This window comes from Eptatretus burgeri, chromosome 2, assembly GCF_056783735.1.
Source record: "Eptatretus burgeri isolate ZD-2024b chromosome 2, Ebu_testis_v1, whole genome shotgun sequence".
In the NCBI taxonomy this organism is placed as follows: Eukaryota; Metazoa; Chordata; class Myxini; order Myxiniformes; family Myxinidae; genus Eptatretus; species Eptatretus burgeri.
The window spans coordinates 100,639,334-100,659,333 of NC_140962.1; the positions used below are offsets into that span (position 1 = coordinate 100,639,334).

Consider the following 20,000-nt stretch of genomic DNA (forward strand, 5'->3'; position numbering starts at 1 on the left):
GATTAAACGCAAAATTTTTTTAATTATATCTCTAAAACCGCTGATCGAAAAAAATTGAAACTTAGCACATCTCATTCTACTCATAATGGGGAATAAGCCCTGATAATGATGGCATCATAGGTGAAGTGGTAGGCCAGCCATAAATGTTTTAATCAAAATCTTTATCCTAAAAATCTGAAACTTCACACACATAATCTATGACCCAATTGCATTGGAATTATTAAATTTATGATGTCATCTGTCATGTGGTTTGGCAGCCATGATTTTTTTAGAGAATAAAACCTGATTTTTTTTTTCTTCTCCAGAATCACTTTAGATATCGCGTGAAACTCCACACATTAAATGATTGACTGGAAATGCTGAATAAAGTTTGATAACTATGACGTCATTGGTCACATGGTCTGGTAGCCATATTGGATTTACCCTTAAACCCTTAAATAACATCTTGTCTCAAACCACCCAACCGATCAACACAAAATTTCACGTGTGTCCACGAGACATGGTGTTTAAAATTTGATCACGAAAACATCATCGGTCACATGGTATGGCAACCATATTGGATTGAAGGAAAATATTGAAACATTATTTTGCTGGAACATCTGAACCTATCGAAGTGAAACTTTCCATATTTCAACTAACACAATTGCTGCATATTGTGTGAAAATGATGACATCATAGGACACATGGTTTGGCAGCCATATTGGATGGAAAAACGAACCTTATCCAATCAACACAAAACTTCACACATGTGATCCACTATTCAATCATAGGTGGAGTATAAACTTTTGATGCCATAGTCCATGTGGTTTGGCAGCCTTATTAGTTTGAAAATGGATCTTGTACAAACTTTCCCTAAAACCACTTTATCGATCGATATGAATCATATTGCAGTATATGCAGCAGGGTTAGTAGATCATAACTGCAAAGTCTCACATCGAATAGCTTCATTGGTTTCTGAGATATAATTTTTTTATATATTTCCCTTAAAACCAATGTGATTGCCACACTACATGACTGATGAAGTAATTGTTAAATGAAATATATGCAGCAAGGGTAGTGGATTGTCGCTGCAAAGTTTCGTTTCGATAGATTCATTGGTTTCAGATTAATACTTTTTAAATATTTTTCTTGAAACCAATGTGGCTGCCACACCACCTCACTGATGATGTTCCCATTATCAAAATATATGCTCCAAGGGTAGTGGATCATATATTCTTAAAGAATCGCATGGATAAGTTAAGCAGTTTCCTATCAATAATTTTTCTTAATATGATCGATTCGGCATGGGCAATATTGGTTGAAAATTTCAACATCATTGGTCACATGGTCACCTAGCCACGGACAAAAAAACCTTTTCTGATCAATGCCAAACTTTAAAGATGTGATCGATCACCCATTTTGAATTTGATTTAATCAAGATGACATTGTAGGTTATGTGTCCGATCGAAGCGCGGTTGTATCAAGGAGGGGCGGCTTGGTACCCGGCCATAACTGCTCGCAGTTATAAAGCACGCTTCCAGTTATTCTTTTTATTTTTATTATTATTATTATTATTATTATTATTATTACCCATGCTTTAAAAAAACATGAGGGGATATTGTAATCAGCTCTTTGTCTGTTTGTCCGTCACGCTCTCTCCTAAATGGTTGTGCAGAAATTCACCAAACTTGGTAGATATGATCACCACATGGCAAGAAGGTGCATGAGCAGTATCATTTTTGGCCCTGACCCCGAGGATCCTGGGGGGTGGGGTCAAAAGGTCAAATACCAAAACAATGCAATTATGGGCACATTTTAAAATATTTTTTAATGAAACTTTATGTATGCAATCAACATTGGGGGGCACATGAAAGATGTAATGATTTTTGGGCGGGATTTCACCCTGGTTCATGCCCCAGGGGGTGGGGACTTGTGGTCATAGGGGTCAAAACAGAAGATTTTTTTTTTTAATTAAAAACTTGACATTTGGTCAATCCTTGTGGAAATTTTTGCCATCTTTCAACTTTGCTTTAGGTGGGAAGCATGGGGTTCTGAACAGGTGCACCATCAACTTCACTCTCGTTATTATTGTAATCATTATACATTACTAAGTTTGCCTCAATGCAGTTTCAGAAAATTTATGGCACTTCTAATTGAGTTTGTGGTTTTCTCATCATTTTTCAGGTCTGATTCTGGGGCATCAGAAATGAGTCTCACACCCCCAGGCTCTCCACCTGGCCGAGCCCGTGAGATGAACGTGTTCTCTCGCCTTAGCACAAACACAAACAGCTCACCAGCTCAGGATAAGTGCGTTTTACTCTTTGGCTTTTGAGCAACACATTTTTTCACAACCAACACCATTAATATAGAGACAGGGTTTATTATTTGTCCCCCAGCTACATGAAGCAACAATCAACAGCACACTACCTGAATGAAAATTAATTCAAGCCTTTATAATCTACCTGCCAGAGGGTATTGCATCATAAAGTATGCTGATTGATATTAAACCAATATAATTTGAAAAGAGTATGACACTGTGCTGGTACCCTGTCAAACTTTAAAATCAATGTATGAGTTTAGCACCTTAGCTCAGAAAGGAAACTTCCTGCTCTATAACTGCTGTGGCAGCCCCCAAAATGCTTTATGAATGATGACTTCAAATCAACTCAAGACTTCTGCCTGACTTTTTGCATGCCACCGTACTGTAGCACAAATTTGTTGTCGTATTGATTGTACTCTATGTATTAATCGTACTACTGTACATATAACCCTGTGTGTGTTTGTGTGTTAGTTACTTGCAGAGATATCACACTTACCTTTAAGCTGTCTAGTCTGGGTTTGACTCTCGACCTGACTATAAACTGTCTGATTGGTGCTTCACACGCAAGGTGTAGCATCACAGGTTCCGCTGACCCTCGGATGGACATTAATCTGGCGTGGGTGTCCCATCTGCTGGCATTATTTGTTGAGTTCATTCTTTCACATCAGCTGATGTCTAGTTTTTTGAAGAGTTGGCAAAATCAGATAAAGCTTTGGGGCTGGATAAACATCTGATAGTATTGAAGAAGATGGCAAGCAATTTACCGTGATGTTGGCAGAGCAGGTAAGCATGATGTTTATATCATGCTTATCTATTTGGCCAACATGAGTTTGTGTCATTTGATGTATTATAGGCCGAACTTTGCTCGTACAATGTGATAAACCATTCTTCACAAAAACAGCCATGTCACTGATGCAGCCATTCCATGCATTCATGTCTTACAGGGTTTAAATAATTTAATAAACCATGACTATAATTCACGGACCGGTGTTTGTGTGTTTTTGTGTTTGTGTGTTTGTTTGTAGTGCTACTCCTCCTCCAGTTGTTGGCCGATTACATCGAGATTTGCTACATCTGATCAGAATGACCCCAATTAGTGTATAGGGGTGTTTTTTAATCTATGCTAGTGGTCATGGGGGTGGGGGGTGGTGGGGGGATGCAATTTCTCTATGTAAATGTGTATCATGTCGTGCCACTCCAGGTTGCAGAGGTTATTACAAGTCTCCACCATTTACAGTACGGTATTCCTGTCCCCACATATTACAGTGCAGTTAGGTGTTTTGAATTTCACACAGAGACGTATTTTGAATTTCACGTTTGAATAAGGATAATAACAGAACTCCCCCTGGCCGCTCCCATCGGGAGCGGGTTTTTCTCGTGTAAGGTAATTCACAAAATCTAGATATAAAATGGTTGCAAAGTTCGTCTTGCTTCTGGACCCTGCTGTATTCTGCAATTCACACAGGTCTGTGTTGCCTAAAACCTGTATTGTTATAATATCGTTCCATAGACAAAGTGTCCAATGTATTGACATACCGAAGCTTGGGGACAATCTTTGACCCCGATTGGTTGGCCATGGTAAAGCACACAAAGTACAACAGTCGATGCAATTTTTTGAGGTCGAAGAAGCATCGAGCGTGATGATTGATGCTGTCTGCTTGCTTCTTTCCCTCTTGTTGAAAGAGTGACACCTTTTGATGCTATGATCAACATACCTGTCAAATACTCGGTCGACATTTCCGTCCTTCATCTTTTTTGTGACATATTCAACAAAATTGTCCACACATTCTTGAACTGTTCCTTGTGATGGCCACTGAACGACCCCACGGAATGGCTGGATCCGTTGATTATAACATGAGTAGCCTTTGGTGCAGACCTTGTTGTTGGTTCAACTTTCAGTTTGTTCTTGAGGGTGGATGTATTTGTTGCTAATCTCATTTCACAAGTTTTGGTGAACATTGAAGTTGGCATTGGTGCCAACTCTGACACAAGAAGATCAGTAAGATTCATTTCACTTCTAGAAGCTTGCAACCCAATGATGCATGAATAAATTAGATTGGTGTCATATATTTTGCTGATCCCACCTTGATGTGCTTCTTCATTACTGCCAACATCTGCACTTGTTTGTGATGGACATCATGGAAACCTTGAGGCCAAGCATTTTCATATTTTGCCATCATCTCCTGTCCAAGGGACACAGCCTCATGAACATTTATTCCAGGATCAGTTGCTATTTACAATCTGGATGGCAGCATCTTTTGAATTCACAATCTGGATCCATTCATCCATTGGGACCATATTCTGTGCAGAGCGTTGCTGCTACCTAAGCAGTCTCCTTGGAAATTGGACACAATCCTGGATGGGTCGCCACTCCGACACAGGATACCAGCAAGCTGGCACTCATTTTGCCGACCTCGGAAGGATAACAGGCAAAGTCAACCCCCCCTGGTATTAATTCAACAGTCGAGTGAGATTTGAACTCAGGATCCTCAGATTCAAAGCCCACCACCCTAACTGTTAAGCCAACACCAGGCAGACTATCTGGATGATGGTGTTTTTTTAATGAGTTGACGGGTCAAGCGGATCAACTGATTCTTTCAATTTATCTTCGGTTTTGGCTCTGCCTTTAGCATCTGATGTTATTCTGGCCTTCATTTCCACTTTGTGCAGATGAGCATCATATTTCTCCTCTGAAGTCATATTGGAAATGTCTTTGGCCAGGACCCTACAAGTGTGAAGGCTCTGGCCCCATGTGTTCAGGGTGTTTGGTTTTAGTGTGACACCAATAATGCCATTGAGACCCTTCCCATAGCGCATGAATCATGAATGTTTCAATCATCATATCCGTCCACATGCCATTCCAGTTACCTGTGGTGTGTCGAGTGACATTTCCATTCATAAACTTTTCAAGGACGTCATGTGACATTGCTTCAACAGAGCGCAGATAATAAAGGCCGTAGTGGGCTTACTTTGGGTGACGAGCAGAAAATACATAGGGCATCATGTACCGTAGAGCAAGTAGAAGAAGTGCCCAATCTGCTTCTTTCTCAGCTCGACAAAACATCATCATCAGAAGAGCAGGTTTGATCAAAATATCAACCCAAAGCCGGGTTGTTCTACCTTGATTGGCTCTACTGTATAAAATGGACATCAGGTCATTTGGGTCATCAATTTGCTGTATTGTGTCATAAAGAAGCTCCTCAACAATCGTTCGCAGTGCCCAGAAATTTTGTGGAAACTAATGTCATATTTTTTACAATGCAAATTATGTAAATAGAGCATAAATTTCAAAAACGTATGGTGCTCATCGGAATGCCCACATCAGAAACCAGTAGAATCGACACTTCAATGAACTAAATACACAGAGTTGTTGATATATGCCAAATTTAATCTTTTGCATATACGAGGTACACCGAGCTGGTTGAGATGGTAGCCATATAATTCAGCGATTTCTGCAAAATGCTCAAGCGTGCCAGTTTTGCATCATTCAGATTCTGTTTCTACATGGTCTGAAGATTTTAAATCAGCAAAGTTCCCATGTGGTACCTCCACTGCAAGGTTACTTCAAACTTCCTCCAGACTATAACTTGCATGTACATATTTGTTTCCACAACGAAAAGCGGCTTGTACTTTATAAAGGTGTCTTGTGTTATTTTCGACAGTACTACACTACTGGCTTTGAAGCAATACAACAGTGAGGGGCTGAGGGCCTTTGCATCTACCGCTGTCTTTTCACAATTGGATTAATAAGGCAACCAAGCCTGGTGTTGGCTTAGTGGTTAGGGTGGCGGCTTGGGATCCCAGGGTCCTGAGTTCAAGCCCCGTTGGCTGCTGAATTAACACCAGGGGGTTGACTCAGCCTGTCATCCATCTGAGGTCGGCGAAGTGAGTACCAGTGTACTGGTCCCGGTGTATGCCCCGGTTAGAATAGGTATACCATATCCCTGTGTGTCGTAAGAGGCAACCAGGGTTGGCGTCAGGAAGGGCATCCGGCCATAAAAAAACATTGCCTCAAGAAAAAGCCAAACCCCTGCACAGCAGGGAAAAATGGCTGTAAAAACGGTCATTTTATTTTTTATTAATAAGGCAACTGAAATGATTTGAAATGGCTAGTCCAGAACAACTATTTAAACCCAATCAAGCTCCTCTGAGACATCTTGTAATGACACCTAAGTGTCAAAGTCAAGAGACCACAATCCACCACTGAACGTAAAACTTTCTCTGCAGGAGAAATGGTGCAAAAATGCAGGTTCAGAAAAAATTTCGTCATTTTCTTTTTTGTGTATGATTAGCAGTCTCAGAGACCTTCTTCTTCCTCCACATCTCATGTTACATGCCAATATGTGGTACAAAGTGTAACAGGAACGATCTTTTATAAATGTTGCATTTTTTTTTTCTTCCTGCCCCAATACTTTTGTAGATGTGCTGTAAATTTTGCAAACCCATATTTATTAATGGTTATTCCACATCTAGTTGCAGGCACTTAGCATCATTCCTCAGGATGCAGCAATGACACTGATGAAATGCTCACTTTGTAGTCCAGCACAGGCATTTTAGAATTTGTCCAGGGTGCCAGCACACAAGAGCTTACTCTTTTCAAAATGTGAAAAAAATGTCTGACGATTGTGCCCTGCCTTTCTGGACAAGAAAGTTCCGACTATTGCGTGTACGTTTATTTCTGAACAATTTACAGTTGTACAAGTTGGTAATGATCTTTCTTTGTTTCCGTTTCCAAGACTCAAGGAGGAGCTTGTAAAAATATAACACGGAACACAAAGATATAGATTGACATCTTTGTAGCTTTGAATGAAACAAAACACATAAGGAGGCAATGGATAAATCACCACGTTACATGGGACTTGAACCTTAGTTCATGGCATCACTAAGCAAGTGCTTAAATGGAAACAACAAGTCGATCCTTGTTTTTCGCTTTTCTCGAATTTAAATTCCAGATAAGGTGTGGTCATCACGAACCATCCGTTTGTCCGTCCATCTGACTCCTATTTTGACTCTTCGGCCAAACTGCTGGGCCGATCCGGCTGAAATTTGGCAGCAACGTTCCTCTCCTGACTGGTCACAGGGATTGCAGAGCTCATTCCGGTCACTTGACTTTAAGTAGGTCAAAATGACCGACTTGGTGAATTTCTTCAAAAATCTTCTTCTCCAGACCCACCAGTCAGAATGCAACCAAATTTGGGTTACAACATAAGGCCAGGGTAGGGATGTTAAATTGTGGAGGTCATACTGATCACCTGACCGGAAGTTTGTCAAAATGGCCGACTTCGTCAATTTTGGGAAAAATTGCGTAAATTCCTTCAAAAATCTTCTTCTCCAGACCCACCAGTCAGAATGTTACCAAATTTGGGTTACAACGTTGTGACAGGGTCCTGATAAACTGTAAAGGCCATGCCGATCATGTGACCGGAAGTGTGTCAAAATCGCGGTCGCACAAATTCCTTCCGAAATCATATTTTCCCGACCCACCAGTCAGAATGCTACAAAAGTTGGGTTACAACATTAGGCCAGGGTAGGGATGTTAAATTGTGGAAGTCATGCTAACCGCGTGACTGGAAGTTTGTCAATTTTTGGGAAAATCACGTGAATTCCTTCAAAAATCTTCTTTTCCAGACCCACCAGTTAGAATGCTACCAAATTTGGGTTGCAACATTTGGACAGGACCCAGATAAGCTACAGGTCGTGGTCCTAACTTTTTAAATTTGTGACCAGGTGACACTGCATCAAGTGATGATTATTTATTTCCTCCGCCACCGAAGGTGAAGATTATGTTTTCACCCCTTTCTGTCTGTTTGTCTGTTTGTCTGTGTGCATGATATCTAAAAAAGTTGTGGACGGATTAGGACAAAACTTGGTGGACACGTGTGTGTGGCAAGAACGAATTGATTCGATTTTGGTGAAGATCCGAATCCGAATCTGGATACGAGAGTTATTTAATTTTTAAAGCGATTCTTCACCATTGAGAAATAGGACCAAAAATGATATAGAACTGTACGGCATGATATTTCCAAGTGCATTGGGCCCGATATGTTCTCGTGGATCAGGCATTACGTGGCGGAGGTATGCACTCTACCGAGTGCCCTTCTAGTTATATCTGTTTCCTTCTTCCAGCATGTTTCAATCCACTGCAGGACAAAGGCTTCTTCCAACTCTATTGAGCTTGGGTATTTAGCATACTCGCTACTTACTGAGAGTGGGTTGGCGAGATCAGGTAAGAAATTTCTCAAATTTGGCCAGGATGCAGGCAATAACTCGCCTGCTCTTCGTCAAACAACACCCTGGGGTGTTTAACATCCATCAGTTAATGCATGCATCTGAGAAATGCTGCGCACTCATTTATGTAACTCCTTATGCCAGCGAAACACCAATGCAACAGTTTATAGTTGGGTCGAGAATCGAACCCAGAGATAAGTGCACTACCCCTGCACCATCCTATCAAGAGTGCATAAATATATCATTTATTATATAATAAATGGAATTGGTGGCATCAGTCTGAAGTTAAATTCCCGATTCAAATCTACAAACATCTTACACCTCCACGACAGTGTATATAGCTACGTGTCTGGTGAATAAGGAAGCCAACATTACTTCCCGGCTATATTGTTGTGCTCTTTCCATGCTTGGCAGGGAAAATGGTTGTCTTTGTTTCGTACATGTCCCAGTGGAACAAAAATAGTCTTTGATCTAAATAAGGTTCTGGGCTCTATTTTCATGGCAAAAGAGAAGATATTCATGAAAACTAATGCCAGCCTCCATTACCATCCTAGAATTCCCTCTTTCGCTCCAGTTTCAAATCATCACCTTGTATTTCCCATCACCCCCAATGCTCTTCTTTTTTTTTTTTCTTTTTTCTTTTTCACCTGCCTCTCTGCCTCCCTCTTCCTCCACTGGGGATACTCTCCAGGTCAGATGACAGCGATTCTTCAAATACAGAGCTTCACAGGTACAACGCTTCCCTTCATTCCCAGTGCCCTTCCCACTCACTCAAACCCTTGCCACGTGCATGGATGATGGTGGTTTGCTTTTTGTATTGCACCATGGCTTGGATCTTGAGTTTGCAATTCAGCGTTTTGTTATTAACATCATTCTGTTTAGCATTTTGCGTGCATGTGGGCACTAAACCCCAGCCACCATGTGGGCTGCTTTTATTTATTGCAGACGCCGCCAGTCGTTGGTACATGGCATCAAGTCTTTCACTTTGTGGAGCTATTATTGTTTATTTATTTTGTTGTTGTTGTTGGCGTGTTTTGTGTTTTTCACCAGGAGCGCTTTGCCTTATACTTTGCCTTATACTTTGCCTTATTTATCAATTTATTTTCTCCAACACTTGATTTATGTCAACATCTTTGTGGATCTTTTGTCTGACTGGCCTTTCGATTACTCTCTTCTTCCTCACCCCCCAGATTTATTCATTGCCTTTATTTTTGCTGTTCATTTGTCCTCTTACCCTCACAACCAGCCTGTTTTTAAGCTTACAATGGTTGCCATGGATCTTTTTCTCTACATCAGTACAGCACTTCAATTGCATTACTTGTCACCACAACGATCAACAATGATAAGAATGTTGAGCCTAATTTAGCGGTTTAATAATGATAAGATGTGAATGTGCCGGCGATCACCATTGTATTCATCATTATCACCATTAAAATAATTCCCATTTGATGATGAAGAGATAATTATGGAGGTTATCAGAATTGGCAAGAGCTATTTGTAATTGAAGGAATATGAATGAAGGAAAGGCAGGTTATAATGATGGGAAGTTGAGGGGGGATCTGGGTCTGCGGTGGGAGATCATGTTTAAGAGTCCTTTAACACTAACTTAATTTGCTTTCTTTAATATATTCTTCACCCCCCATCACACCCTAAAATGCTGCATATTATCCTTTTACCCCTTAACAGAGGCATGATTTCAGCACAATCAGTAGGCCGCACAGCCCGTACTGGAATACTTTATTGCACCTCTATGGCAGAGGGGCACTTGAAGGCCACTCTTTGCTTGGACGCCACCGATGACTTGCTCTTCTCAGGGTCCAAAGGTATTACCCATGTCCACTCCTTCAACCTGCTTAGCCATTTGCCTTCATGTTGTGATTTAGCATATCTGTGTCTTTTTTATCTCACCTCATCTCCTCCTCTATCCTCCTGTCTATCTCCTTAATGTGTCCTTTGTCCATCTACATCATCATTCTAGATATGGCTGTACCTTTGCTGGCTTGGTACCGATTTCAAAAGATGCCAGTCTCCTTCCAAAGATGGCCTTTGACTTTGATCACGTGCCTGAAATCCTATGTAACCGACTTGATAACAACAGTTAATGCATTTTGGTGTTTGATACAGGTACCTGTATAAATGAACTACTAACAAATTAGTTATATGATCGACGACTGCAAGGCCACTTAATTCCCTTCCTCTAAAGGTTGAGTGTTCTTTTTCTGGAGTGCTGCTCACTGATCCTCATTCTGATAGACTTCAAACCAAACCAAACTAGAAAGCATCTCAAAGTGCAAAACCCATCCGCATCCACTTTGCACTCAAACTAAAATTTATGAAAACGAGTTTTAAAAAAATTGTACATTTTCTTAATTTGTGTTCTCCATATTCTCGAAATTAACATTTGTTGAAGATTTGATACCAAAAGCTCAAATTGTTAAAAATAGGACCGTCTGTCCTAAAGCTCACCTGGATCAGGAGAAACAGTCACTCAAACACCCCCTCCCCCCAGAGACCCCCTCAGACCCTGAATTTTTTTTAATGCTGTGAACAAACTTTGGGACATCAAGGGTGAGGAAAGTTGTGCTCAAGTTTCATCAAAACCGCGTGTGTACTTTCCGAGAATAGAGCAAATACCTATTTTGGGGTGGTCAACCCACCCCCCCCCTCGCCCCCTCCCAATAGATTCCCTTGACGAGTGCAGATTTTTATGCAGACGATAAGCGTTGGTACATCAAGGGTGATGAAGGTTGTGGTCAAGTTTCATTGAAGTCGTGTGTATGGTTTCGGAGAAAACAGCAAATAACTATTTTGGGGGGTCAACCCCCCCCCCCCGTAGACCCCCTTAATGAGCGCAGATTTTGATGCGGTCAATGAACTTTGGTATATCATGGGTGAGGAATGTTGTGGTAAAGTTTCACCAAAATTCTGTGTGTAGTTGTGGAGAAGAGAAAAAATAGGTTCAACACTTCCCCCTCCCCCCACCCCCCACCTTTACCCTCTTAATGAGAGCAGATTTTGTTGTGGTCAATACACTTTGGTCCATCATGGGTGATGAATGTTGTGGTCAGGTTTCATCGGATCGTTCACCTGAATTTTTTTTTCGTTCATGGATGCTTTCCAATAGTTCTGTGAATTTTCCTGGTGTATCAGCTTCGATGTCCATCGGCACACAAAATTTCCGTGTTTCCCCATTGTCTCGGGTTGCTCACCTGCATTTTTTTTCATTTATTTATATTTTCATTTACGGATGCTTGCCGACGGTGTTGTGATTTTCCCCACTGTGATAGCTTTGATGTCCATCGGCATGCAAAACTTTCAGCTTTCTACATCACCCGGAAGGTACCGAACATTAACATCAGTCAGTCAGTAAGTGGTTCAAATGACATGTGTGCGTGCGCGCGCGTATATATATATATATATATATATATATATATATATATATATATATATATATATATATATATATATATATATATATATATATATATATATATATATATATATATATATATATATATATATATATATATATATATATATATATATATATATATATATACATATATATACATATATATATACATATATATATATATACATATATATACATATATATACATATATATACATATATATATATATATACATATATACATATATATACATATATACATATATATACATATATATATACATATATATATATATATATATATATATATTGTTGCGGTATTCGCGCCCGCCGGCGTGCTGACGGCCACGTAACTCGAATCGCGGCACGTCGCCCACCGGACGGACAATCCAGTCGTGACCCTCTCGGACTAACGCCGGGAACCAGTCACGGGTGGACCTTTCGGTCTCACCGCGATCGAGCCAATCAGCCCCCGCGTGGGATAGGGTTGCTCGCCAAATTCGACCTACCTAAGTACCCACGCGGAGGGTAGACCGGGCGATCGCACCTCGCCGCAGGTCGACTTCGGACACGGGCCACTTAAGCGACCCGTTCCGTACTATCAGAATAACCGAGCGGTGTTATCGTCGACCTCGACGGTTCGATTAATTATTGGGCGTACTCAGCCCACTACCAACCCTTTACGTGAAGCAAGATGAGGGTTCAATGGGGGAAAAGACGAAGCGAAGCGGGAGAACAGTTCAACAATAAAGCACATTTATTCGCGGCACACGGGAAGCACACAAATACAATTCCACCAAATGCACACAAAAAAAAGAAAACACAATTCCATTTACACAAAAAGCAAATATAAAAGTGAAAACAATGCAGAGCTAATACCGACTACCGAGCACACGGCAACACTTATACAATTCTACTTCACAGACGGCGCCGACAACACATACCCAAAACCAAGGAAAAGAAATACCCTCAAGAATGAGGCAGGCCTGAGGCCGAGACCGGGTCGGGCCTACCCGTCTGGTGATGAGACGCGGAGCGGCGATGGCCCCGCAACCCGCGGGCCTCGTGGACGGTGTCTGGTAGGGGGTGGGAACGGGGCCCCCTTGGTCGCACTATCTCAGCGCGGGGGGGAAACAGGAGGGGGTTGCTGATGCTCGGGGTATAGAGGATCTTTATTATCCCTGGTGTGCGTCTCCACCTCGGCCAGGTCGCGCTGCCGGCCTCCCTCGGGCGTGCAGCTCCTGGCACCGACGCGAGCACCCCCTCGTCCGACTCTCTTCAGCTTCTCCAGCCACTGCAGGCTTCGGGCTCCAGACTTCCACACTCGTCCCCTCCGTTCCGACTCCTTCTCGTTCTCGTTCTCCTTCTCGTTCTCGTTCTCCTTTTGTTCCGACTCCTTCTCGTTCTCCTTCTCCTTTTCGTTCTCGTTCTCCTTTTCTCTGACTGACGAACACCGTCCTTTTATCCCCCCGTAACTTCGCCTTTGACCCCCTCCCTTTGACCTTTCACCTCGCTCCCCATTGGCCCGAGAAAAAGTGGGCGTGAAGGCTTTTTGATCCACAAATTTGCATATATCGATCGTTCTGGAGGCGGGGCCAAATCGCCCCTCGCTCACCGATTGGACGGCAAAAAGTGGGCGTGTGTCGTTTTTGATCCGTTTTTGAAGCACAAAATCCGTGATTTTGTACACGCTGTTCAACGTGCGCCCTGCACGAGTCCAACACCGGTACCCACAGCGGGGCAAGAACGGTGGCGATGCTACGGTTGCGAGGTGTGACGTGAAGGTCGTGGCGGTTGTGGTGAAGCGGTGGTTGTGGTCGGTGGTTGATGTTGTGGTTGTGATGGTAATCATGGCGGTTGGTCCAAAATAAAGATAGTAAAAGAAAAACGGCTATCCTGAAGAGTCGCAGCACGTATAAATGACATGTATTCCCACTAGACAACGGGTTTGGGCCTAACTACACATGCACTTACCGAGATACCTCACCTAAGGGACCTGAATGGTGGTTTGCGAATTTGGTAACCACAACACTACCCCTCCCCTTTTTACAGACTCGTCCCGAGTCGTCAAATTTTCGTGTGCCATCATGTGTAGTTTTCCCCTAGTACATTTTACCTACGGATCCCTGAGTGCGACATTCATGGTATTCGTGTCCCCAAAATAAATAACCTGAGGGCTGCGTAACTACCTAAACAAACTCACTCACACGGACGACTTAAATAAAATTGCCGGCGCTAAGACATACATGCCGGGGGCGCACTCATATGTACAGTACATCTTAACCTTAACTTACAAATTTTACACTAAACCATGGCCCAGGATCATTGAACTCTGCAAAAAGAAAGCAGTTAGCAGGGAGCCAGGCTGCCCGCATGCAGTCTCTGGCTCAAACAATGCAGGTGACACGGAACGTGGCTGGCTGCTCACACGCAGTCCAAGGCCTTCCCTTTTGAACTGAACTCAGTGAACCACAACGGTGCTTGGGCTGCACAACGCAGTCTCCGTGCCAGCTCAAGTGGCACACGCAATGAGCACAACGAATGGATGCATGAACGCAAACACGGTGCACGGGCCGCCACTGCAGGCCCGTGTTGTAGCTGCCAACAGGGCAGTTCTTGCAGCTTGCAAACTGTTGCCTTGCGGATCCTGGCGCACATGGAAATGAACAGTGGGGGGCAAAGCAAAAATTGAACGGGGCTGGTGAACGTGGGCAGTGGGCATGGCATGGCAAAGGTGAGCAGGCAAACACAGCCCGCAGAAGAAGGCCGCTGCAGGCAAACATAGCGGGCAGATGAACTGGCCGGCACAGGCCTTGAAGTACCACAGCTGCAGACGAAGTGGCCGGCACAGGCCTTGCAGCAACACAACAGCTGCCGATCAAGTGGGCCGGCACAGGCCTTGAAGTAACACAGCCAGCAGATGAAGCTGGCCAGCCTTTGCCGTTCAGTGGAGGTTGGTGGAGGGAGTGCGGTGGTGCTGGCCACTTGGAAGGCGGGCTCGGACCTACCTACCTGTCTCCCTCCCAACCTATCGCCTTTGCCTGTCACTGTACATACCCACTCCCTTAATTTGTGAAAAACCAATTTAGCCCCCTTAATTTTTATTTTTTATTTTTTTATTTTTACTTCCCCACTATAAATCGTCCCCTAACCCCCTTTATCGTCCTTGTTCGGCTAACCTATTCTGTCACCTAGCCCACTCCCAACCCCTACGTTCCCTTCCCGGAGGGGAACAAGGGAGAGCTAACGTCCTGTGTCGAGGCCCAACTCAAGCCTCAGAATGGCCTCCCCAGAGTTCGGCGATCTTAACACCAAGTGGGTCCAGCGGCCCACAACGACAGCGAGGGGATGGATGGTGCGGAGGGGTACATCTCCTAATCTACCCTAACCATTAACTCTTAAACTACCCCGGGGCTTTCAACAAGTGCCTCTCGCTTAAACTATTGGTTCTATAAACCCAGATTCCCGTCGCCTGTGTTGGTGTCCTTACAATTTCGGGCCTCGCCCCCCAATTTTCTCTCCGTGCCCTCACACGGTCTCCTGGCTGGGACACGTGGCTCCCTTTGGCAGGCACGACCCTCTGCCGAATCTCCCGCTATGGCACCCCCGGGCACTACACTGCCTCCGAGCCTACCAGCTCCCTAACACCGGGGAGTGCCCCCCATGGCACCTCCCCTGAAACGCACACGTGGCAGGCCGGCCTCCCGGGCCCCTTTCCGAGGGTCACCCGTGCCCACAACACTGCCCACGCGGCTAATGGCGCCCCGGGCCCCCGCACCAAGCAGGCGCACCCGTGCCCACTACTCTATCCCGGCCCCCCATGGGCCCATGGCCTACCGCGGCCGACTAGCCTGGTGCCCGGGGTACCCACTCAGCGATACTCACCTTTCGCAGCCACGCTCCCAAGCCCGTCAACAGGGCTCCTGCACCCCTCCAAATGGGTTTCGAGCCTACACTCCCACCAACAACAAAACGACCTCCATTTTTACAATTTGACTAACCCAGCTAACTCACTCTACACTGACCCCGGGGTCCCTTGGGCGGGAGTCACTCCTCCCCCCAATCACTCATCGCACCATGCATTCCCCATTCACTCCATACACACAGACCCGCTGGCCTCACTCACTCACCAAGCACATGCTTCCACTTCACTCACCAACTCTTCAACACACACACCACTGAACTCTGCCATCCTTCTAACTACCTCCCCTAACTAACTCGTGCTCCCACGTCGTCCCTTAAACTATAGCACGTTCCTTTTAACTCTACGTAGCTAAACTACGTCCCCACTACACATCCAAAGTCTGTCTCTGTCTCCAAATAATTCATTTTATTTCCCAACCTATATCTGGCTACAATCCCTCTAACTAATCCATTCCACGGACTCCATGAGGACTTACCCCTGCCCCATGAAGTCGGTCTAGCTAAGCTAACCCTTCCCCCTAACTAGTTTTCATCCTGTGCCCAGGTAAGGGGGTCTTTCACCCCTTGCCCAGGAATCCTGTACACCCGAAAGTGAGGCTTGCTTTTTCCTTTTTTTTTCATGCGCAGCACCTGCGCGGCAACTCGCGCACTTTGCACCTGCCCGTGACATCATGCAGCTGCACGTGTTCCTCGTCCCTCCTTGGACGGGACCATCCGGCAGAGATACCCCTCCTGCCGGATTCCAACCCCACGTGCAGCCATGACGTCACCGTGCGCATAAAAAAAAACAAGCCCCACGTCTCGAGGGGTTCCCCACGCGAACACATGTGCTTTGCCCGTTGGAGCTGAACACACACGATCGCGTGGAGAACCCGTCCGGTCCAAATCCGTAGTCCTGCCTAAACTTTGTCCGTCCGCGGGATCGGCAAATCCACCGCTGGCGTTTCCGGACCGGGACTTCACTCTCGCAAGCGAGCACGTGGTGGTCTCGTGCGTTGCACAGCACGAACCGCGTGCTCACTGCTGGGTGAACCCGGCACGGTCCCCGAAACAACCACAGCCGCTACTCGGCTTTCTTTCTTCTCATGTCGCTGTCTCCGTCTCCATTCCACACACGCACACCTGCGTGTTACGACGCACACAGTCCACACCATTAAACTCACCCCGGGAGACGCGGCTGCGTGCTCCCGCATGCCAACCGACATCTCCCTCACATACCGCTCTCTCACACACACGGTCTCCCTTGCACACAGCGACCTTGCACACGGCCGTTCACTCACGCACGGTGCCTCACCACTCACACAAACCATACTACTTACACACGCGGGGGCACTCACCCGCGGTGCCTCATCCACACACCGTGCCTCACTCATACACGCGGGGGCACTTAACCGCGGTGCCTCATCCACACACGCGGGGGCACTCAACCGCGGTGTCTCATCCATACTCCGTGCCTCACTCACACACGCGGGGGCACTCACCCGCGGTGCCTCACTCATACACACGGCGACACTCACACACGCGGTCTCTTCCACACACCGTGCCCCACTCATACACGCGGGGGCACTCAACCGCGGTGCCTCATCCACACACGGTGCCTCACCCACACACGCGGGGGCACTAACCCGCGGTGCCTCTCACACTGGCCGTTTCACTCACACACACGGCCTCACTCACACACGGTGCCCCATCCACACCCGGCGTGCTGGGAAGCACGCACTCTGGCACCATCGCCACCACACCACTCACACACGGGGTCGCTTCCACACACGGTGCCGCACTCACACCTTGCACCACACACACAGGGACAACCACACTGGGGATTCGTGTCCCCACAAGGGTCTCCGGGGCCTCTATACCCCCCAAGCTCTCCGTGCACCCGTCCACAGCACCCGTCCCCTCAACCTCGCAAAGCACGACCGAACTCACCTGGTCGTGACTCGCCTCAAGGGGGCATACTCCCTCCCCTCGTTCCTGGAGGAGGTCATCCAGGTGCTCGCACTGGGTCTCTACCCAGTCCGCCAGCTCACCCCCATTATCCTCCACTACCTCCGTGTGTGTGTGCGTCACTTACCCCGTCTTCCTCGTGTAGTCTTTCCTCTATTGTTCCCTTCCCGGCTACCGTCACTGCCAACTCTTCACCCTTTACCTCTCTTGTCTCAACTATTATTTCCGTTGTCGTCACCTCGTGTCTAGTCTCACACGTTTTGGTCTCCCCATTTAATTTTTCCCTTTCGGTCATCGTCACGACCCTCGCCCAACACGTTCCACGAATTATTTTTTCACCCGCCTCCACCGCGGGCCTGTCAGCCGTTGTACCCCCTTCCAGCTCGTTTGCTCCCACACGTGAAGTCGCCATTCCCAGCTCCCTGGTCACGGCCTTCATGCCCGCCTGCAGGCATCGGCCCATGTTCTGCGTCTCACCCCGTAGTTCTTTCATTGCTTCCTTCATGTTTGCTTCCATTCCGTTTATTTGCTTGTTCATTTCGTTTTTCATTTCATTTGTATTTGTATCCATCTTTTCGTTCATGCCTTTCATTTCGTTTGTATTTGTATCCATCGTCGTTTTCACTTCATTCATTTGCTTGTTCATGTCTTTCATTTCGTTTTTATTTGTATCCATCTTTTCGTTTATTTGTTTGTTCATGTCTTTCATTTCGTTTTTTATTTCATTTGTCATTGCCGCATTCATTTGTGCCAGCATGGTGAATAGCTGGGCCATGTCGGATGCACTCAAGTGAGCCGTTTCGGCAGGGGTTGGGGAAGGGTCTTGGTGGAGAGGGGGGGGGAGGTGTCATACACCGCGGCCGCTGCCGCACCCACCTCGGGCCCTGGGTTCAGTTGGGCGAGTCCGTGTTCCTGCACAATCAACATTTCCTGCACGGGGATTCCATCCTGGACCATGGATTCTACATTACTATTACACATACCTAATCCACCCGGCACCCGCTCGCCTTGAGACGCCATCTTGCTTCTCGTGAAGGGTTAATTCAACTCGCTCGTAATTTGGAGGGAATCGGGGGTCGCTTCTCTCACCCCTGGACCGATTCCCGTGAATTTAGCCGGAGACAGGAGAGCCCGTTTTCCTGTTCTCCGATACCAGTGCCGCGAGGAGGGCGATGAATTTGTATCGCACGACCTGACACCAGTGTTGCGGTATTCGCGCCCGCCGGCGTGCGAACGGCCACGTAACTCGAATCGCGGCACGTCGCCCACCGGACGGACAATCCAGTCGTGACCCTCTCGGACTAACGCCGGGAACCAGTCACGGGTGGACCTTTCGGTCTCACCGCGATCGAGCCAATCAGCCCCCGCGTGGGATAGGGTTGCTCGCCAAATTCGACCTACCTAAGTACCCACGCGGAGGGTAGACCGGGCGATCGCACCTCGCCGCAGGTCGACTTCGGACACGGGCCACTTAAGCGACCCGTTCCGTACTATCAGAATAACCGAGCGGTGTTATCGTCGACCTCGACGGTTCGATTAATTATCGGGCGTACTCAGCCCACTACCAACCCTTTACGTGAAGCAAGATGAGGGTTCAATGGGGGAAAAGACGAAGCGAAGCGGGAGAACAGTTCAACAATAAAGCACATTTATTCGCGGCACACGGGAAGCACACAAATACAATTCCACCAAATGCACACAAAAAAAGAAAACACAATTCCATTTACACAAAAAGCAAATATAAAAGTGAAAACAATGCAGAGCTAATACCGACTACCGAGCACACGGCAACACTTATACAATTCTACTTCACAGACGGCGCCGACAACACATACCCAAAACCAAGGAAAAGAAATACCCTCAAGAATGAGGCAGGCCTGAGGCCGAGACCGGGTCGGGCCTACCCGTCTGGTGATGAGACGCGGAGCGGCGATGGCCCCGCAACCCGCGGGCCTCGTGGACGGTGTCTGGTAGGGGGTGGGAACGGGGCCCCCTTGGTCGCACTATCTCAGCGCGGGGGGAAACAGGAGGGGGTTGCTGATGCTCGGGGTATAGAGGATCTTTATTATCCCTGGTGTGCGTCTCCACCTCGGCCAGGTCGCGCTGCCGGCCTCCCTCGGGCGTGCAGCTCCTGGCACCGACGCGAGCACCCCCTCGTCCGACTCTCTTCAGCTTCTCCAGCCACTGCAG

The 20,000-nt window shown here is 46.2% G+C and overlaps 1 protein-coding gene across 6 annotated transcripts in view; it reads left to right on the top strand.

Annotated features, from left to right (window-relative positions):
* Nucleotides 1–20,000, top strand: part of KIF21A (kinesin family member 21A) — a 249,946-nt gene that overhangs the window by 188,416 nt on the left and 41,530 nt on the right. For 4 of the 6 annotated variants that reach the window (XM_085870463.1, XM_085870464.1, XM_085870468.1 and 1 more), the window contains 3 exons: nt 2,164–2,286; nt 9,219–9,257; nt 10,214–10,350. In XM_085870463.1, coding sequence (XP_085726589.1) covers nt 2,164–2,286; nt 9,219–9,257; nt 10,214–10,350 — 299 coding nt within the window. The remainder of the gene's footprint in view (nt 1–2,163; nt 2,287–9,218; nt 9,258–10,213; nt 10,351–20,000) is intronic. The other 2 variants (XM_085870467.1, XM_085870469.1) reach the window with 1 other exon arrangement.